The 15703-nt window shown below is 34.8% G+C and overlaps 1 protein-coding gene across 1 annotated transcript in view; it reads left to right on the top strand.

Annotated features, from left to right (window-relative positions):
- Positions 1 to 2655, top strand: part of Cdh8 (cadherin 8) — a 340478-nt gene extending 337823 nt beyond the window's left edge. The window contains exon 12 of the mRNA XM_026392635.2: positions 2610 to 2655. Within this exon, the coding sequence (XP_026248420.1) occupies positions 2610 to 2655 (46 nt within the window). The remainder of the gene's footprint in view (positions 1 to 2609) is intronic.
- The last annotated feature ends 13048 nt before the right edge of the window (positions 2656 to 15703 follow it).

The raw sequence follows: 15703 nt of genomic DNA, 5'->3' as shown, positions 1-15703 counted from the left end.
CTGGACCCCTCTTGGGATGAAGTCAGCCTCCACTCTGTATTATTATTATTATTTTAATATTTATTTTTTAGTTGTAGTTGGACACAATACTTTACTTCATTTATTTATTTTCACGTGGTGCTGAGGATTGAACCCAGGGCCTCACATGTGCTATGTGAGCACTTTACTACTGAGTCACAACCCCGGCCTCTCTGTGTATTATTTGACCAAACAAACTTATAAAAAATATCTCTTAAAGGTACAGATGTATATATTACAGAGTATTAGGAAGCCATTCCCTACCATACTTTTCATGAGTGCAATTATTACAATAGTTTAAAATAGTTCATAATAATAAGATACTATAAATTAAATTAAATTCATGTGTGAACCTTGCCTCAGAGAATTGTGATTTCTAGGCTATGAATTTTACAGTAAAAATGTTTTGGAAGGAAAATGTATAGGTAAGTGTATGTGTACATAAAAGAAAAAAAAACTTAGATTCACTGGCATCGCTAGTGAAGCAAGAATGGTTAGAAATAGACAAATGTGTCTTTGGAAGAGTTCACTTAATCATATGCTTAAAGTAAGACAAGACTCTGCAGGAGACTTAGAAATCTCCTAGGAGCAGCCGGATTCCACACTGAGACTCAACAGAGTGCTGGGCTATGCTGTATTTTGGAGAAGGAAAAGCGGGTGCTGAGAGCTAAGTAGCCAATTACTCTTTATAGCCACATAAGGACTGGAGGCAAGTAGTCCCTTCCAACGAGTTGTGTTATGCGATCACTAGCTTTGCAGGGAATCTCACGAATGTATAACCTTCTGATTGCCTTTTTGATTGAAAGTTCCATCTGAGATCAAGGCAGTGCAACCAGTAATAAGATTTCAAAAAATCCCATCACTGGCACTGTCGGAAAGGTTGAGCATGACTGAAATCCCATCATTGTCAGTCAAAAAGATAAGGTAACAGCGGGCATCACTATAAAAGCTGTATAAATGCACAATTTAAACATGAATATCAACATTGAAAAGAATATGCATGATATCAACATTGAAAGGAATATGCATGCATGTTCATCTGTTTACACACACAAATATATACACACACAATTAAGGGAGTGGTGATAATTTATATTCAGTTCATTTCACATTCTCATACACTACTGAAACCTGGAATGGGGGCTCTTTGTTTTCCTCAATCTAAGTCTGAATTTGAAAGCAATTCGACTGAGGATAAAGGGTTTTAAATGTAAGTTTTTTATTTGTGAACAAAATAATTGCTCATAATGCTTGGGATTAGAATTAATGCATTACATCCTGAACTTGGATTTAGATGTTCTGCACCATTGTATTTTTGTGGAGAAAATAATTGTAGAGTATATTTTATAGGAAATACTTTCTGGCGTGTTTTTATTTTATTTTATTTATAAATTGCAATAGCTTTGTTGCTCTACAAAATTTCTTTGAAATGTTACTTAGTTGCACAATGTTGACTATGTTTGACATTGTAGTTACTGCTCTTCATAAAAATTGTAGATGATGTTGTCATTATCACTAAAGTAGATATTTATTTTTTTTATGATTTTATTCTACAGTCAATACACATGTGTGGATTAAATAATATATTATCTATATTTAAGATATCCAAGCCTTACTACTATAGACACAATCCTGGTATTATAGGACCATGCAATTAACCCCTGTCCTTACTCCCTGGATAGACAATCTAAGGGATAAGAAGTTTGTCTAGTACAATTACTCAGCTTCTACCAGTGCAGGGATTATCTGATATATAGATATGAACAAATAAATTCAATGGTATTTCAAAATGTATTTTTCTAACTTATAAAAGAAGCTAATCAATCACATCTAAACTAATTGTTGAAATATTCCTTGCCTATAATTAAATAGTAGTCACATTTGGAGTTAAACTTAGGTTGATCTGACATTAGAGTCCCTTAACTCTCCACTAAACAATACTATCTGTGATTATAATGTGAGGCTTAAAATGATAAGAAATAGAAAGCACATTATAGTTTGTGCTGTGGAAGTACTGAGCAGTAATTAAGTGACTCCAAATGGCAAGACTTAATGAAGGTTTCACAGAGATTTTTTTTTTTTTTTTTTTTTAAGATAGCAAATGAACAAGCACAAAGAAACCACAGCTTTTTCAAAAACTAAGGGTAATTGTAAGAAGCGCCACATGTAAGGACTAAAGACAGATGTTTGGATACTTGGAAAGATAGAGAAATTGATGTTCATAGAATGCTCTAGTAAGGACTAAATCATGGTTTCCTTTGTGGGTGAGATATGAGGCTCAGAGACTTCTTAAGGAATGTTCTAGAATTTAGCTACACATCTAATAAGTGAGAGGTGGGAGTTGGAGTATGGCTTCTGAGTAATTTCCAGGATGGTGAAGTTGTGTTTTGATATGCACTGCCTCTCCTTTACTCATGGAAATTTCCTCTAGATCACAGCAGGAGACTTTTGCTGGAGGTATTGGTGCCTGAGGGCACTCTCCTTCCAACTTGTGTTACCTGTCACCATCTGGTTCACACCTTGAATGCAAGTGTTATCTCTAACAGATATCTCTACTAATAGATAATAGATATCTCTATTATTATCCACAGATTACAGAAGAGGGTTACTAGGAGGAATAACACAGGATGTTGCTGAAGACAAAGACTGCGGAAACAGTGACATCAATGAACTCAGAGGCCAGAACTACAAAAGGAAATGAGAAGTCACAAAAGGCAAATTTTAATTCCTTCAGATTTCTTCTGTATGTGCCAGGGTATGGAGGGCCATTCTGACTCCACATAAACATGAGGAAGATTTTAACAACTATCGTCTAAGATTAAACATGCGATTTACAAATCATTGATTGAGATGACTTCTCCTTTCTAATGAATGCTTTCCTTTGGCTTTGCCTTTCTTTGATGGTTTTCTAGGTTTTCTTTAATTCAACCTCTAGATTTGGAGAGCTATTACCTATTTGTTAAGTTTGTAGAATATAGAAGTGGATGGTGTAGGCTCAATGTTGGGGCTATAAATAACAGTATTCCAAATAAACTTAAAAAAGTACCCCCTACCAAAACATGTATTTTCTGCAATGTATGTTTGAGATACTGTGCTTGTGACAGGTGAAAGGTATACTCACCATTCTTCTCTGGCTTCTCAAAGACATGGGTAATAATTGGATAAATTATAGAGTTAAGTAAAGGACAAACCATTAGACTTGGCTGTACTATGAAAGTGGGGAGCAGACAGTGATTTGAAATCACAGAGAAAAAATGTCAAAGCTTACTAAGGCACAATACCATGCTAAGGCATTGCTGGAAAGAGTCTTGGAGAGAGCAGACTGTCAGACCATGAAGACTAGAGGGTAAGGCCAGGCTAGATTCCAGATATCTAAAAATGAACAGAGATGCCAAAGTGGGAAATTTCTCAATGAAATTCAATGTCAATATCTTAAATGCTCCATGTAACAAAACTCCCCAATGCTTATTTGTTTAACAACTATGTACTGAGGATATTCCACTAATCTAGATGCTGAGAATAAAGCAGTGAATAGGATATGAAAGGCTATCTCCCTTCAAAGCTTTGGTAGTATGAGAAAAAAAATAAATGAGTAAATTTAAGAAAAAAGAATTGACATGATGGAATTTAATATACATGCCTAAGAAACTAAATGTTTTGCATATCATAGAGATATTTCAGTTGCTAGTTTTTACACTAATAGCAAACAACAGCAAAAACTATGTAAAAGTTTGTTTTAGTTGTTCTCCTGTACTAAACCAGTGGCATACACAATAAATGAGAATGAGGTCTATTCTGTAGTGGATGAGGGAGAAAGCACACAATAAGATGCGGAGAGCTGAGCAGAGAGTGTATTATACAGGTTGTGGTCGACCAGGATTAGAAGCTCAGATTCACTTTATGCGAAAGAGGAAGCAATTGAAAGGGACTAAAATTGAGGGAATGACATGGTCTGACTTGTAGTTTTGAAATGATCATTCTCATTCTTGTATGGAAATAATATTGTCGGACCCCAGAATTAAAGCAGAGGCCCAGAGAGAAGTTTGTTTCTTTAGCCCAAGGAAGAAATTATCTTGCCTTTCACTCTTTCAGTGGTAATAGAGATGGAAGAAATAGAATCCTGATATATATCGGATATAAAATTGGAATCAATGGAGGATGCATTCAATAAGCCGAAAGAAGGAAAGATGAAATTTAAACATGACTCCTAGAGGTTTTTACTTGAACAACTATGTGATTAATAGATTCATTTGCAAAGATTGTGAAGACAGACTGAATTTGGATACCAAAAGCTTGCATCTGACTTCTCTAATGATCCACAGTAGAAAAAGATAGCAGAAACCATAGTCCTGTAGAAACTCCTACATGGAGTATGTAAAAGACTGTGTTAGGATTTCCCAGAGAAGCAGAACCAAATGTGTGTACAATGTGTGTATATCTCTCTGGGTGTGTGCATGCCTGTGTATTTAGGTGTGTGTATGTATAAAATAGATATCCTATTTTAGATATATGCATATATGAGAATATTCTCTTACATGTGTATCCCATTTTGTGTGTATACATACATGTATATTAAAGAGAGGAAGAGAGACAGAGATGGATAAGTAGATATTGATTTAGTATAAGGGTATTTGTATATTAGTATATTAAATAATGAGATGGGTAGTGATCTGCTATCTGCAAGCTGGATATCCAGAAAAGCCAGTGATGTAGTTCAGTCTGAGACTGACTTCCTGAGAACCAGGCAAGCTAATGGCATAAGTTCCTACCTGAGGGCCAGAGAACATGAGATAGATAACCTGGCTCAAGAAGTAAGGCAGAAAGCAAAAGAGTCAAATGACTCCTTCCCCTTGTTTAGGCCCTTGGTGGAGCACATGATGCATACCTAGACCACACGATGCCCACCTAGACCATGGGAGACAGCACACTGAATTCACGGATTCAAAGGTTAACATCATCCAGAAACACCCACACCAATTCATCCAGAAATAACATTTAATCTAGGGACCCTGGGCACAGCTAAGTTGATACATAAAATTAATCTTCTCAGTGACCGTCCCAAGCATGCTACTACATTTTGATTTTCTGTAGGTCAATTACTGAGTCAATAAAGGTCACAAGACACATCATGATTCATCTTAGAAAAGATGTAGTTAGACTGATTATTTTATATTTTCTAGTTTTCAAAAGATGAAAAACAAATAGAGGTTCTATTTCATTCAACAAGTTCATTCTTGGCTGGGGAATGAGGGATTCGGTTACTGGAAATGTTTCTTAGTGATTATGAAGAAATTGTTATGACAAATTTATCTATGCTTACAAAAATGTAAGGAAAAGCACATGTAGTATTATATATAAATGTGACACATTGTCCAAGAAGCATTCCTAAGCTAATCCTTTCTCTTTGAAATGAATGCTAATCCTAAAAGAAAAAACAAAAACAAAAAACTTTTGGGATTTGAGGGTTAGTTATGTTTAAAAACTAAAATTTACTGGAAAAAAATATACTCATTTTTTTGGATTATGTGTTAATCCCCACTTTCTAATAAAGTTAACCTAAATCTCTGGAAGTTGATATTGGGTGCACAGAATGTGTTTAAAGAGAAAAATGTTGTGCCAATAAGCATAAGAATCTCAGTGAACTATAAAGAAGAATGAAATTATGGCGTTTGCCAGTAAATGGTTGGAACTGGAGACTATCAAATGCAAAAGCCAAATGTTCTGTCTGATAACCCATAGCAAGGGAAGGGAGGAGGGGAAATTATAGAAATTCATTGGATTAAACAAAGAGGAAGGAAGGGAAGGGAGGGGGCATGGGAATAGGAAAGACTGTAGAATGAACTGGATATAACTTTCCTATCCTTATATATGAATACACAACCAATGTAACTCTACAACATGTACAACCACAAGAATGGGATCCTAATTAGAATAAATTATACTCTATAGATGTATAATAAGTCAAAATACATTCTACTGTCATGTATATCTAAAAAGTACAAATAAAAATATATTAAAAAATTATAAGAACTTCTTATATAAAGCACTAATTTAAATGGATGCACCAAATTTGACATGCATTTATTATGTTATGAACCCTGTAGTATATGCCATGGAGCTTGATCAAAGATGATGAGACTCATTTCCTGTCCTTGAGAACTCTTGTCTTCTGTGGCAGTCTCACACACTTATTTTAATTTTTAAAATTATAGCATCGTGTTTTTATTTGTGTATGTTTTAGCAGTTTCAAATTGCTATTAGAACACTGAGTCAAATACTTAATACTTCATGAGTTCAGGGATACATACATATTTATTATGCTCTGCCATGCAGAAAAAGTTAAAGATTTAGTTGGTCATTATGGGGTGTGATGATGCATATAAAGACAATATCAAGTGAGAAGCACAGGGGCACAAATGTTCAAGCACTCTAAAGAAGACCATAAAACTTGGCAGGGATAAACCAAGAACAGAAGCTGACAGATTCATTTTTTTTTCCTATAGAAATGTCAATGAAATCTAGGAGTATGTTTGTAAGTAACACCCTTTGTTTTACATGCTTTATTCTAGAAATATAAAGATAATTTCATGTAATAGTTGACTATCAAAGACAAAAATGCCATGTGAATACGCCAATAGATGATTTCTTTGAAAGTCTTCACAGAGTTACAACTTGCTTCAATCCTAGAAAATTAGTCAGTAAGCCTAGAACAGAACTCCTTTTTTCATGAATGGTAATTACCCCAATTTTATAGCAATTAAAATAGTTAATAGAGAATCCTTAAATACATTCTTCTAAGAGGAAATAAGAAAAGAAAAGCTGTCCTCATTGCTTCACTTCAGTATAATAAAGTTCTAACTACCACCACTCTCTTTGGGAGAAATCATGAAGCTTTCTAGATGTAGGAAAATCATAGAAAAATTAACCTATTAGATTGATAAATTATTAACACTAAGTAGATATTTCAGCAGTGTAGCTAAATCCGAATGATATTTATGAAAGAAATTAAAATGTTAAGGATTTCAATTCTTAAAATTGATTCTCCGATTTTCATCCCATTATAATCAAATTTGTAATTGAAATGTTTTTTATGAATTTTATTTTACATTTTATTGAGGTCCATTCTCCCACAAAAAGGAAATGTAAGTAATATTAGCAGAAAGATAATGAAAGAAGTATGTTTCTCACACTACCAGGTAAGAGGAATTTGCTGCTAAGCTATGAAAAATAAATCAAGGAAACAATAAAAAAAAATCATTAAAAAGCCTGTGGAATTTTTGTTGCAGATAGAGAAGTAGACCAAAGTATATGAAACAATTTTTTAATTAAAAGTTCAAATTTAAAACAGTAGGCAATCACTTTAATCTCCAGAGACAGGTATAAAAAGGTGAATGCAGTCAAGTGTTGGTGAAAAGGTTAAAAATAATGCACTGCATCTCTCTTATGATCCATCATTTCCACAGCAGGGTATAAACAGCAGAGGAGTCCTTGCACAGATTTGTAGGTGCATATGCCCAGTATTATTCGCTTGGATGCTTTACACACACACACACACACACACACACACAACTGAGGTTCTGAACATGCCCTATGTACCCACACTAGGAGAATGGATCTTAATTTTATCTACTTAATAAGTGGACAAAGTTCTACTATGTGTCATTTGGACATGATTAAAATAAAATAGACACCAACAATTTAAAAACATTGTCAAGCAAAAAAATATAGTAAAGGATGAAATATATGACATAATAACATTTATATTAACCCAAACCACATAAAGATACATATCTAAGGGTATTTATTGAATGACCCAACTGTGTACACTTTTGATCTAGTGAGCTTCAATCCTAGAAAGCATACCTAAAGATGAAACATGTAAGGTGTGCTTCAGATACACAGTAAATAACATACCTTGGACTTAATGGTTGAGGGAGAGGAAGAAGTCTTAGACCAAGAGTGGGTGGTATTCTGATTGTGAAACTTTCTATGTACTAAGAAACCCAATCTAAGATTCGAACTCCAATCTAAGGAATTATGTGATGCAGAACAAAAGAAGACTTCATCTGAGTGAAAGGTTTAAATTTTCCAATATTCTTCAGACCTTCTTTGATGTCCCAATCTACATTTGCCAACTCAAATCTCTTAGAAATCCTATTGCAATGAAAATTCTTTTATTTTTTTTATCCCAGGATTCTTCAAATATAATTAATTATGATTTTTTTCTTAGAAAAACCAATTTCATCTTTCTAGATAGATGAATTTTATGGAATGAAAAGTGAGCACGACTGCTAGAATCCATAAGCAAACAAAGGATTTTTAAGAAGTGAATGGGTATGATCAGATCTAATTTACTTTTCTTCCTCTTGAGGCATCATACTTATTGAATATTGACATTGCACACATTTCTGTGATAAGTTTTATTGGAAAAAAAATTAGTAAAATGAGTCACAATTTTACTCATACAGAGTTAACTGGAGACATGCAAATATATATTAATTTCTATTAGTGAAGTTAAATTAAACAGTACTATAGAATTCATCATCATATTCTTATATGCACAGAACATATTTTGATCATATCCATCCCCTATTACCTTTTCTTCAACTCCCCTCCCCCGATCTCTTTATTCTTTTATACTAGCTTTCTGATACATTCATGTAATTTTATTTAACACATAGAAATACTTAGATGATGTGGCCTATGGTATATGAGAGTATCTAAAGGAACTGATGAAACATTTGGGAGCTATTATGTGGCTTTGGAAAAGAAAAGGCTCACAGAAGGTTCAGAATGACCAGCAAGAACAATGTGCACATTTATATATGACCAACAGAACTCTGTGACCAAAAAAAGGAACACAGATTTTTTTTGTATAATACGTTGCCTGTCACAGCAGAAATTCCACTTATAGGAAGGCAAGTGACCAATATATGCCTGGAAGCCATTCATATATTGATCTGACAACTTATAAGAGTTCATTATAACCATATCAAGTGGAAAGTAGACTCTTCTTGGGATGTTCCTGAAAGGTCCATGTTGAATTGACAGAATATTAGTTTTTTTTACAGTCTATCTTCCTTATGTGAAATTCATATTATTTCTGCATTTGTATGTGAAAATATTCCAGCATTGATGAAGGTAGAAAATAACTCAACTAGCTCTATAATTTGATGGTTTTGTAATCATACTATAAAATGATTGCTCTCTTCTCTAATCCAAAACCAATAATGCTGAAGGATGGTACATACTCAGCACGAGGTTTCTCAATGAGGAATTATAAACAATCTGGCAAATATATTTGTGGGACAGTGAAGAAGGTGTTTTCAAGATCGTTCCCTAAGATGAGTTAAGTACTTTATATCTGCACAGAGTTGTACAAATAAGATCGTCAAATCAGCTCCCCACTCTGCATGCTACCAATTCATCAAACCTTGTGATATCCCTCTCATCAATTCAAGGGAGAATGTGGTAAACAACACAAAGTAAAGAGATTTGGAATTGCCTCTTCTAATCACCCAGATCCCTATTGCCAGGCGTGTTTACAACATAGCCATACTCAAGATCAAGTGTCTTCTCCTGACCTACACAGAAGAACCAAGTTGGGAAAATAATAATTTTCTATGATCCCACTCAGAGACTGTTCCAGGTCCACTGGTTCTGATGATTTCCTTTCTGGCTAACTTTATCAGATTTCTTTCTGGTTTACCTTATCAGCTGACTCCTTCATGGAAACAATTTTCTACAAGGCAATGCTTTGTCCCTTGCATTTGGTTTTGCTTCCCATTCCAAAATTCCAAAGAATGACCCAAGTCTTTAAATAAAATGATTGAGTTCTTGGCTGACCCTTCGGATGTGGAGATATGGTCTTTCAGTGTTAAAAGATTTGTACTGTGGTTACTTATTCTCAAATCATTTTCCTTGTGTCAATGAATTCTGCAAAGTTCTACTTGCAAGTAGAATCATTTCAGTCCATTTTTTTTCTGCCTATAATTTCTATACTGCATACTTTTGTAAGAGAGAGTTCAATCTGCTTCTTTTGGAAGTGAAAGGGAGAGAAAGAAGGCAAGGGGAAGTGTACTGAAATTGTTTAAATGGGGATATCATTTTGAAAGTATTGGTATAGTTAAGAATTGTGTGCAGGATCCCAAAACTAACAGCAGAAAGAATACCATTAATAGTCTTAGTTTTGATTGAAAAATGAGAATAAATTGTTACTTGAAATTGGAAAGAAATCTCAGGTTTTTACTTTCAGCACAGGAGACAGGAGCATGACAAAGAAAGGTAGTTGACTTTTTGGAAATCCATTGATGATAAAGGGACCAAATAAATTTATATGGAAGTAAGACGGAGCAAAGGAACTAAAGAAAGAAAAATGTTTAACTGCTAATTGATTGAGCATTACAGGGTACCATTTTCATAAATTTGTATGAAATGTCGACAAAATAAGTGGTATTTTTAATCACCTTTCTACAGGTTAAAAAACTGAGATTCTGAAATATGAAGTAACTAGACCAAAATCACATTTTCATCTATGACAAAAGCTGAAATTTGTAGTCCATGGGTGCTGAATTGCCAACAAGTGACACTTCTAAGATGGTCCAAAAATATGATCTCATTTATTTGAATCAACACAGTTTCTGCAGGATTCTCCAATCATCTTCATTGTGTCACTGAGTTCTTCAAAGCTCTTCTTCCAAATGGAATCAAAATATCCCCTGGTTTTCATGGACTCCTTAATGTACCTTTTGCTCACCTCCAGAAAAAATGAGGCTTCTCCATTCTTGTGAGTAATTTCAGCAATATCACTTTTTGCTGGGACTTTCATTACATTCACAAGATAGCTATGTTTAGAAACAAGATTTCCAATGCAATCTGGCTTATGCTTTATCCTGTACATACACATACATTTGAAGCAATTCTTTCTTGTAACTGTAAAATTCAATCTAAGAAATAATTTTGGAAGGTTTCAATACCTCTTACACTTATGACATAGGTAATAACTGACTGTGACCTTGTGCTTTCCAGAGACAATGAAATGTGCTTGTCCTCAAACATTGAGAAGCAATGATATTTCCTGAACACACCTGGTGGGAAAAAAATGGCATGTTCCTCATTCAATGATACTAAGAAATAACAGACGATTAGATTCTCATTTATGGAAGGAAATTCAGCAAAGAATTATGTGAAATCATCCTCTCCCTTGCCACCTGGTGCTGAAAACTTTATATCCCTGTCTTTGATGAAAAAAAAAAGTGAGGAAATCAGGCTTTTTGATAGACACCTGTTATATATTTATTTAGTCAGCCAATGTTTATTGGGTGTCCCCCTTTGCAAGCCATGATACTGAGTTCTGGGTACACATTTTCAAATAAAAATGACATGCTCCCTGTCATCCTGGATCCAATGCAGTAGTGGATGTATACAATAGTCTAAACACACATACCTCAAACCCCAAAATTTTATACCATAAAGTGTCATGTGAGTGACAGTAAGAGGCTTCACAAATGTGTCCTGTACCAGGTGCTCAGGCAAGGAGAATAAAATCTAACCTGACTGCACAAGTCAAGCCATGTGTTACAGTGTGATGTTGGGTCAACATAAAGGAGGAAAAACTATTTGATCACACAGAGAGGGTAACTTTTGCAAATCATCATCTAGAGAAGGAAAGGTTTTTTTAAATTCTACAGGCACTGTACCTGGTTGTCAATCTTGAAGTACTGTGGAGAAACATTTTGGAATCTAGAAGAGAAAATAATAAAGGGCTGATTTCATTAAGTTAGACAGGAATGCCTCAAATACGAAAAGAAAAAGGTATTTAAGCTAAGTACACTCATACTATTTAGTGAGTGGAATCATATCGTATTTAAGATGATGAAAGAAGACCGTTATTGTACTAAGAAAGTGTTAAAGGAGGAGTCAAGATGAAAGGGGAAGTGAAGAATGAATTTAGAGCTCTAGAAAGAAACTCAAGGGGAGTTATTACTGCAGATCAAGAGCAGAGAGGTCCCAAGAGTGATATACTTGGCTAAAGGAGTTCAGAGATTTGTGAGGTATAGACTGAAAATACCTGCTGAATCTGTCCTTGGTATCCATTGTGAACACAGGGCAGTGGACTGGACCAAACCAAGCATATTAAACAAAATCAAGTGAGCGAAAATAATAATAATAATTTTTTAAAAGCTTAGAGAATCAAGATAGAAACTATAAACATTTTTTAGTTTAGGTTCAAAGGCAAATTTCTTCAGAAAACTGATTATAGGAGTTTATAGGACCAAAAGAACATTTGAAAAAAATTACTTTATATATTTGTTTATTAATTTATTTATGTTTTTATTTATTTAAAAAAATAAATGACAATAGAATGCATTACAATTATTTTTACACGTATATAGCACAATTTTTCATATCTCTGGTTGTATATAAAGTATGTTGACACCAATTCCTGTCTTCATACATATAATTTGAATAATGATGTCTACCACATTCCACCATCCTTGCTAACCCCCTGCCCCCTTCCTTTCCCTCCCACACTTTAGATTGTGCCATCATAATCTTCTATATTTTTTCTTAGCATTTTGAGATAAATCCCTGCATAGTATTTGGCCTAATCCCATTATAATACAACATTTAGTATTTTTTGATAAAAATTGCCTATTTCAATATTGCATTCAATTTTTTTTTGCATGTAAAACTGGGTACTCGCTGTATTACAAGCATGATGCCCATCTTCAGTAACTGCAGAAATACCATAACCTGATGTTTCAGCTACTACAAAGTTCCTAGTTACTTTGTGAATGTTTTTTGTTTTATTAATACAATGATGGAGTTTACAGTTATCTAAAGTATATAATTACATCCATTAATAGTAACACTGCATTTTTACATTAATTATAATGAGAATTAATGGGTGGTTATATAAGTTTTCTGCTGCAGGGAAAAAATTTTGTAGTAATTACTTTTATGCAGCCAGGATGAATTTATGCACAAATTTATTTTGGTAATTCTTTTAGGAAATTTAGAGATTTCAGGTTCTGGAAACCATGAATTATGAGATTTAGAAAATATATTTAGGCTGAGATATCAGAGTTCCAAATGCTAAACAAAAGTTTATTGTAAGAAGAGGCAGCTTGACTTGGAGTTAAGGAGGAGAAGACAGTCAAACATGAATTACCACCCAACATCTGCTATTCAATAGCTCTTATTGAAATTCACCCATCCTTGATTTTTCTTTTTTTTTTGTAAGTTGGGGCTGCTATAACTACTGTTCTGAGCCTACAAATTTAAAGATGTAATTTTGTAGATTTTCAGCAGGCTGTAAGGCACACTGTGAATATTATTCTAATGGTAGTTGCTATATGACAGAGAGGAAGGGTTTCTTAAGAAATGCTTAGGAAACCATTACTCCTTAAATATCCAAGTGGAAGTAAGTTTATGGCTAAAAACTATGTTATTTGAGGTCCACCAGAGAATATGGACCTAGTTGTAGCATGTGGCTGAGAGAAGCAGGAGGTGTCTGTGAGAGCTATATTTCATGACTCATAAAGTCAGAGAGGCATTATAATTTTGAATGGAAGACCAACCACAGTTAAAAAAAATAAATTCCCTCCTGGCATGAGTATTATCCATAATAAGGCAAAATGAATTTACAGGCATCTTACTGAAATGCAGGGGAGGAAAATACTAAAATTCTTCTAGGTGCCCAGGGCTAGTTAAAGGAAAATTAATGTGTAATGGAAATTATTACTAATTTAAGACTTGCAAAATATCTTCACAGGTTTATATACAGTTTTGCTCCCTAATTCTCTTGCCTTCCTCTGCCTGTGTCTCTCTATTTCTCTCTCTCTCTCTCTCTCTCTCTCTCTCTCTCTCTCTCTCTCTCTCTCACACACACACACACACACATTTATATTCTTCAAAGTGATGGCGCTTGTCACAAAGAATTATAGGATACTTTTCTCCATGATGCAAAGACATAGAAGCTTTTTATACAGTTTGATGGACTTTTACTTATTAAATTATCTAATCTTTATGACAATCATTGTAGTAATCAGAGCAGGTTGTATTGTTCCCATTTTTGCATCTGGCAGATCTTTGCCTTAGATGCTATTAAACTACATCCTCTTCTCTCATCTAATTAGTCACGAAGGTTTGTCCATTCTTTCAGACCATAAAAAAGAGAAGGCAAAATACATGAACAGCCAGTGTGGTCAATAACAATTCTTTGTGGGAATCGGTCTTTCTCTTATGTGCTGTTTCAATTAAGAGGATATCAGCATCTTGAAAAAGAAAACACCTTGACATTTTCCAACTCATGAGAAAGCACAGAAGCATTGGGTAATGAGATTTCCATTTCCTCCTGCTTTTCCAGCTGCAGGGTCCTTAAGTGTCCTATGCAGATGGCTGTCAAGTAAGCCTGGGAACAATATCACAAGCAGAAACTGCCTGATGGAGACAGAAAGGAAACCTTCTGTCCTCCTACAGATTAGAAATGACCTCCTCATGAAGCCTTTGCCTTCATTAGCAGAGAGTTCTTTGCTTCACATTTGGAGACATGGGCTCAAGGGATGCAAACTAATGTTCTTTAAATTGGGTTTAAGATTAGACCTCCATCCTAATGTCCCCACACATTTAGAGTCTTAAATCCTAATTTCCTCCAAAGGGAGGCTAATTTAATCTTCTTTCCAGGTGGGATCTTGAAAATGTGCTCCTACGCAGAGAGACCCTAGACTGCTTCCTCCACCTTCAATCTTTCACTTAGCAGTATGCAAATGGGCTCTCCCTCCTTGAATCAGTACACAGTGATTTCACCTGGGCCTTATGTGGTACCCTATGCATTCCATAAACAACACAATCAATAATGTAGTCCCCTAGGACTATTGTGAAATTATTAGAAAAGGAACTGTCTTGCTGATTCTCCTTGATGACTACAGAAAAATAATAAACACGTATCTATAAGAGGAGACTATGGCTCTCCAGCACTTTAACAGAAGAGAGACTGGCAAAGATGAGAGGGCAAGATCAGAAGGCAAATGAAAGATAAGGGGGTAAATGTAAATCAAGATACACATGGAATTCCAATCAAACAAACTTAACAGAGTGGGAGAGCATTGTTGTTCTGCTTATGTACCCTCTTCTTTTTTTCACTGAAACATAAACTGGGGAGTGAAACAAAATGCTGTAGATTTTAATGTCACAAAATTGTCAACATAGATCTTTGAAGGTAGGAATGGAGCAAAAATGACTGAGAGATTTCAACGCCTGCTCCTTTATCCATTCATCTATGCATTTATCCACTAGTAGTGGTACTTAATGCCAGCTTCTCCGTGGTAGGCATTGGTTTGGACACTTGGGTGGGAGCACTCTACAAAAGAGACCTAACATCTACTGTCAGCATGAACATTTACAGTATTGTGAAGGACGTGGGCGATGAACAATAAACACAACTGCTCTGTGGAAGAGAGGTACATGCACTGAATGTTAATCTGACTCTGAGCTTTCCTCTTTTTAACCTCCCAAATCCATGCATCCACAGTACCCCTCCTCAGTAGGTTCAAAGACAAATCGGTGTGCTTGTATGTGAGGGATGGGAATGACAAATCCACAATGATTTATTTACCCAAATTCAGCAGTTACATAATCAGGAAGCCAAGGAAGAGGACCAACCAGATCTGTCTGTCATTTC

This window comes from Urocitellus parryii, chromosome 15 (genome assembly GCF_045843805.1).
Source record: "Urocitellus parryii isolate mUroPar1 chromosome 15, mUroPar1.hap1, whole genome shotgun sequence".
NCBI lineage: Eukaryota > Metazoa > Chordata > Mammalia > Rodentia > Sciuridae > Urocitellus > Urocitellus parryii.
The sequence above is the reverse complement of the archived record's forward strand: the minus strand, read 5'-3'. Positions and strand labels throughout refer to the sequence as shown.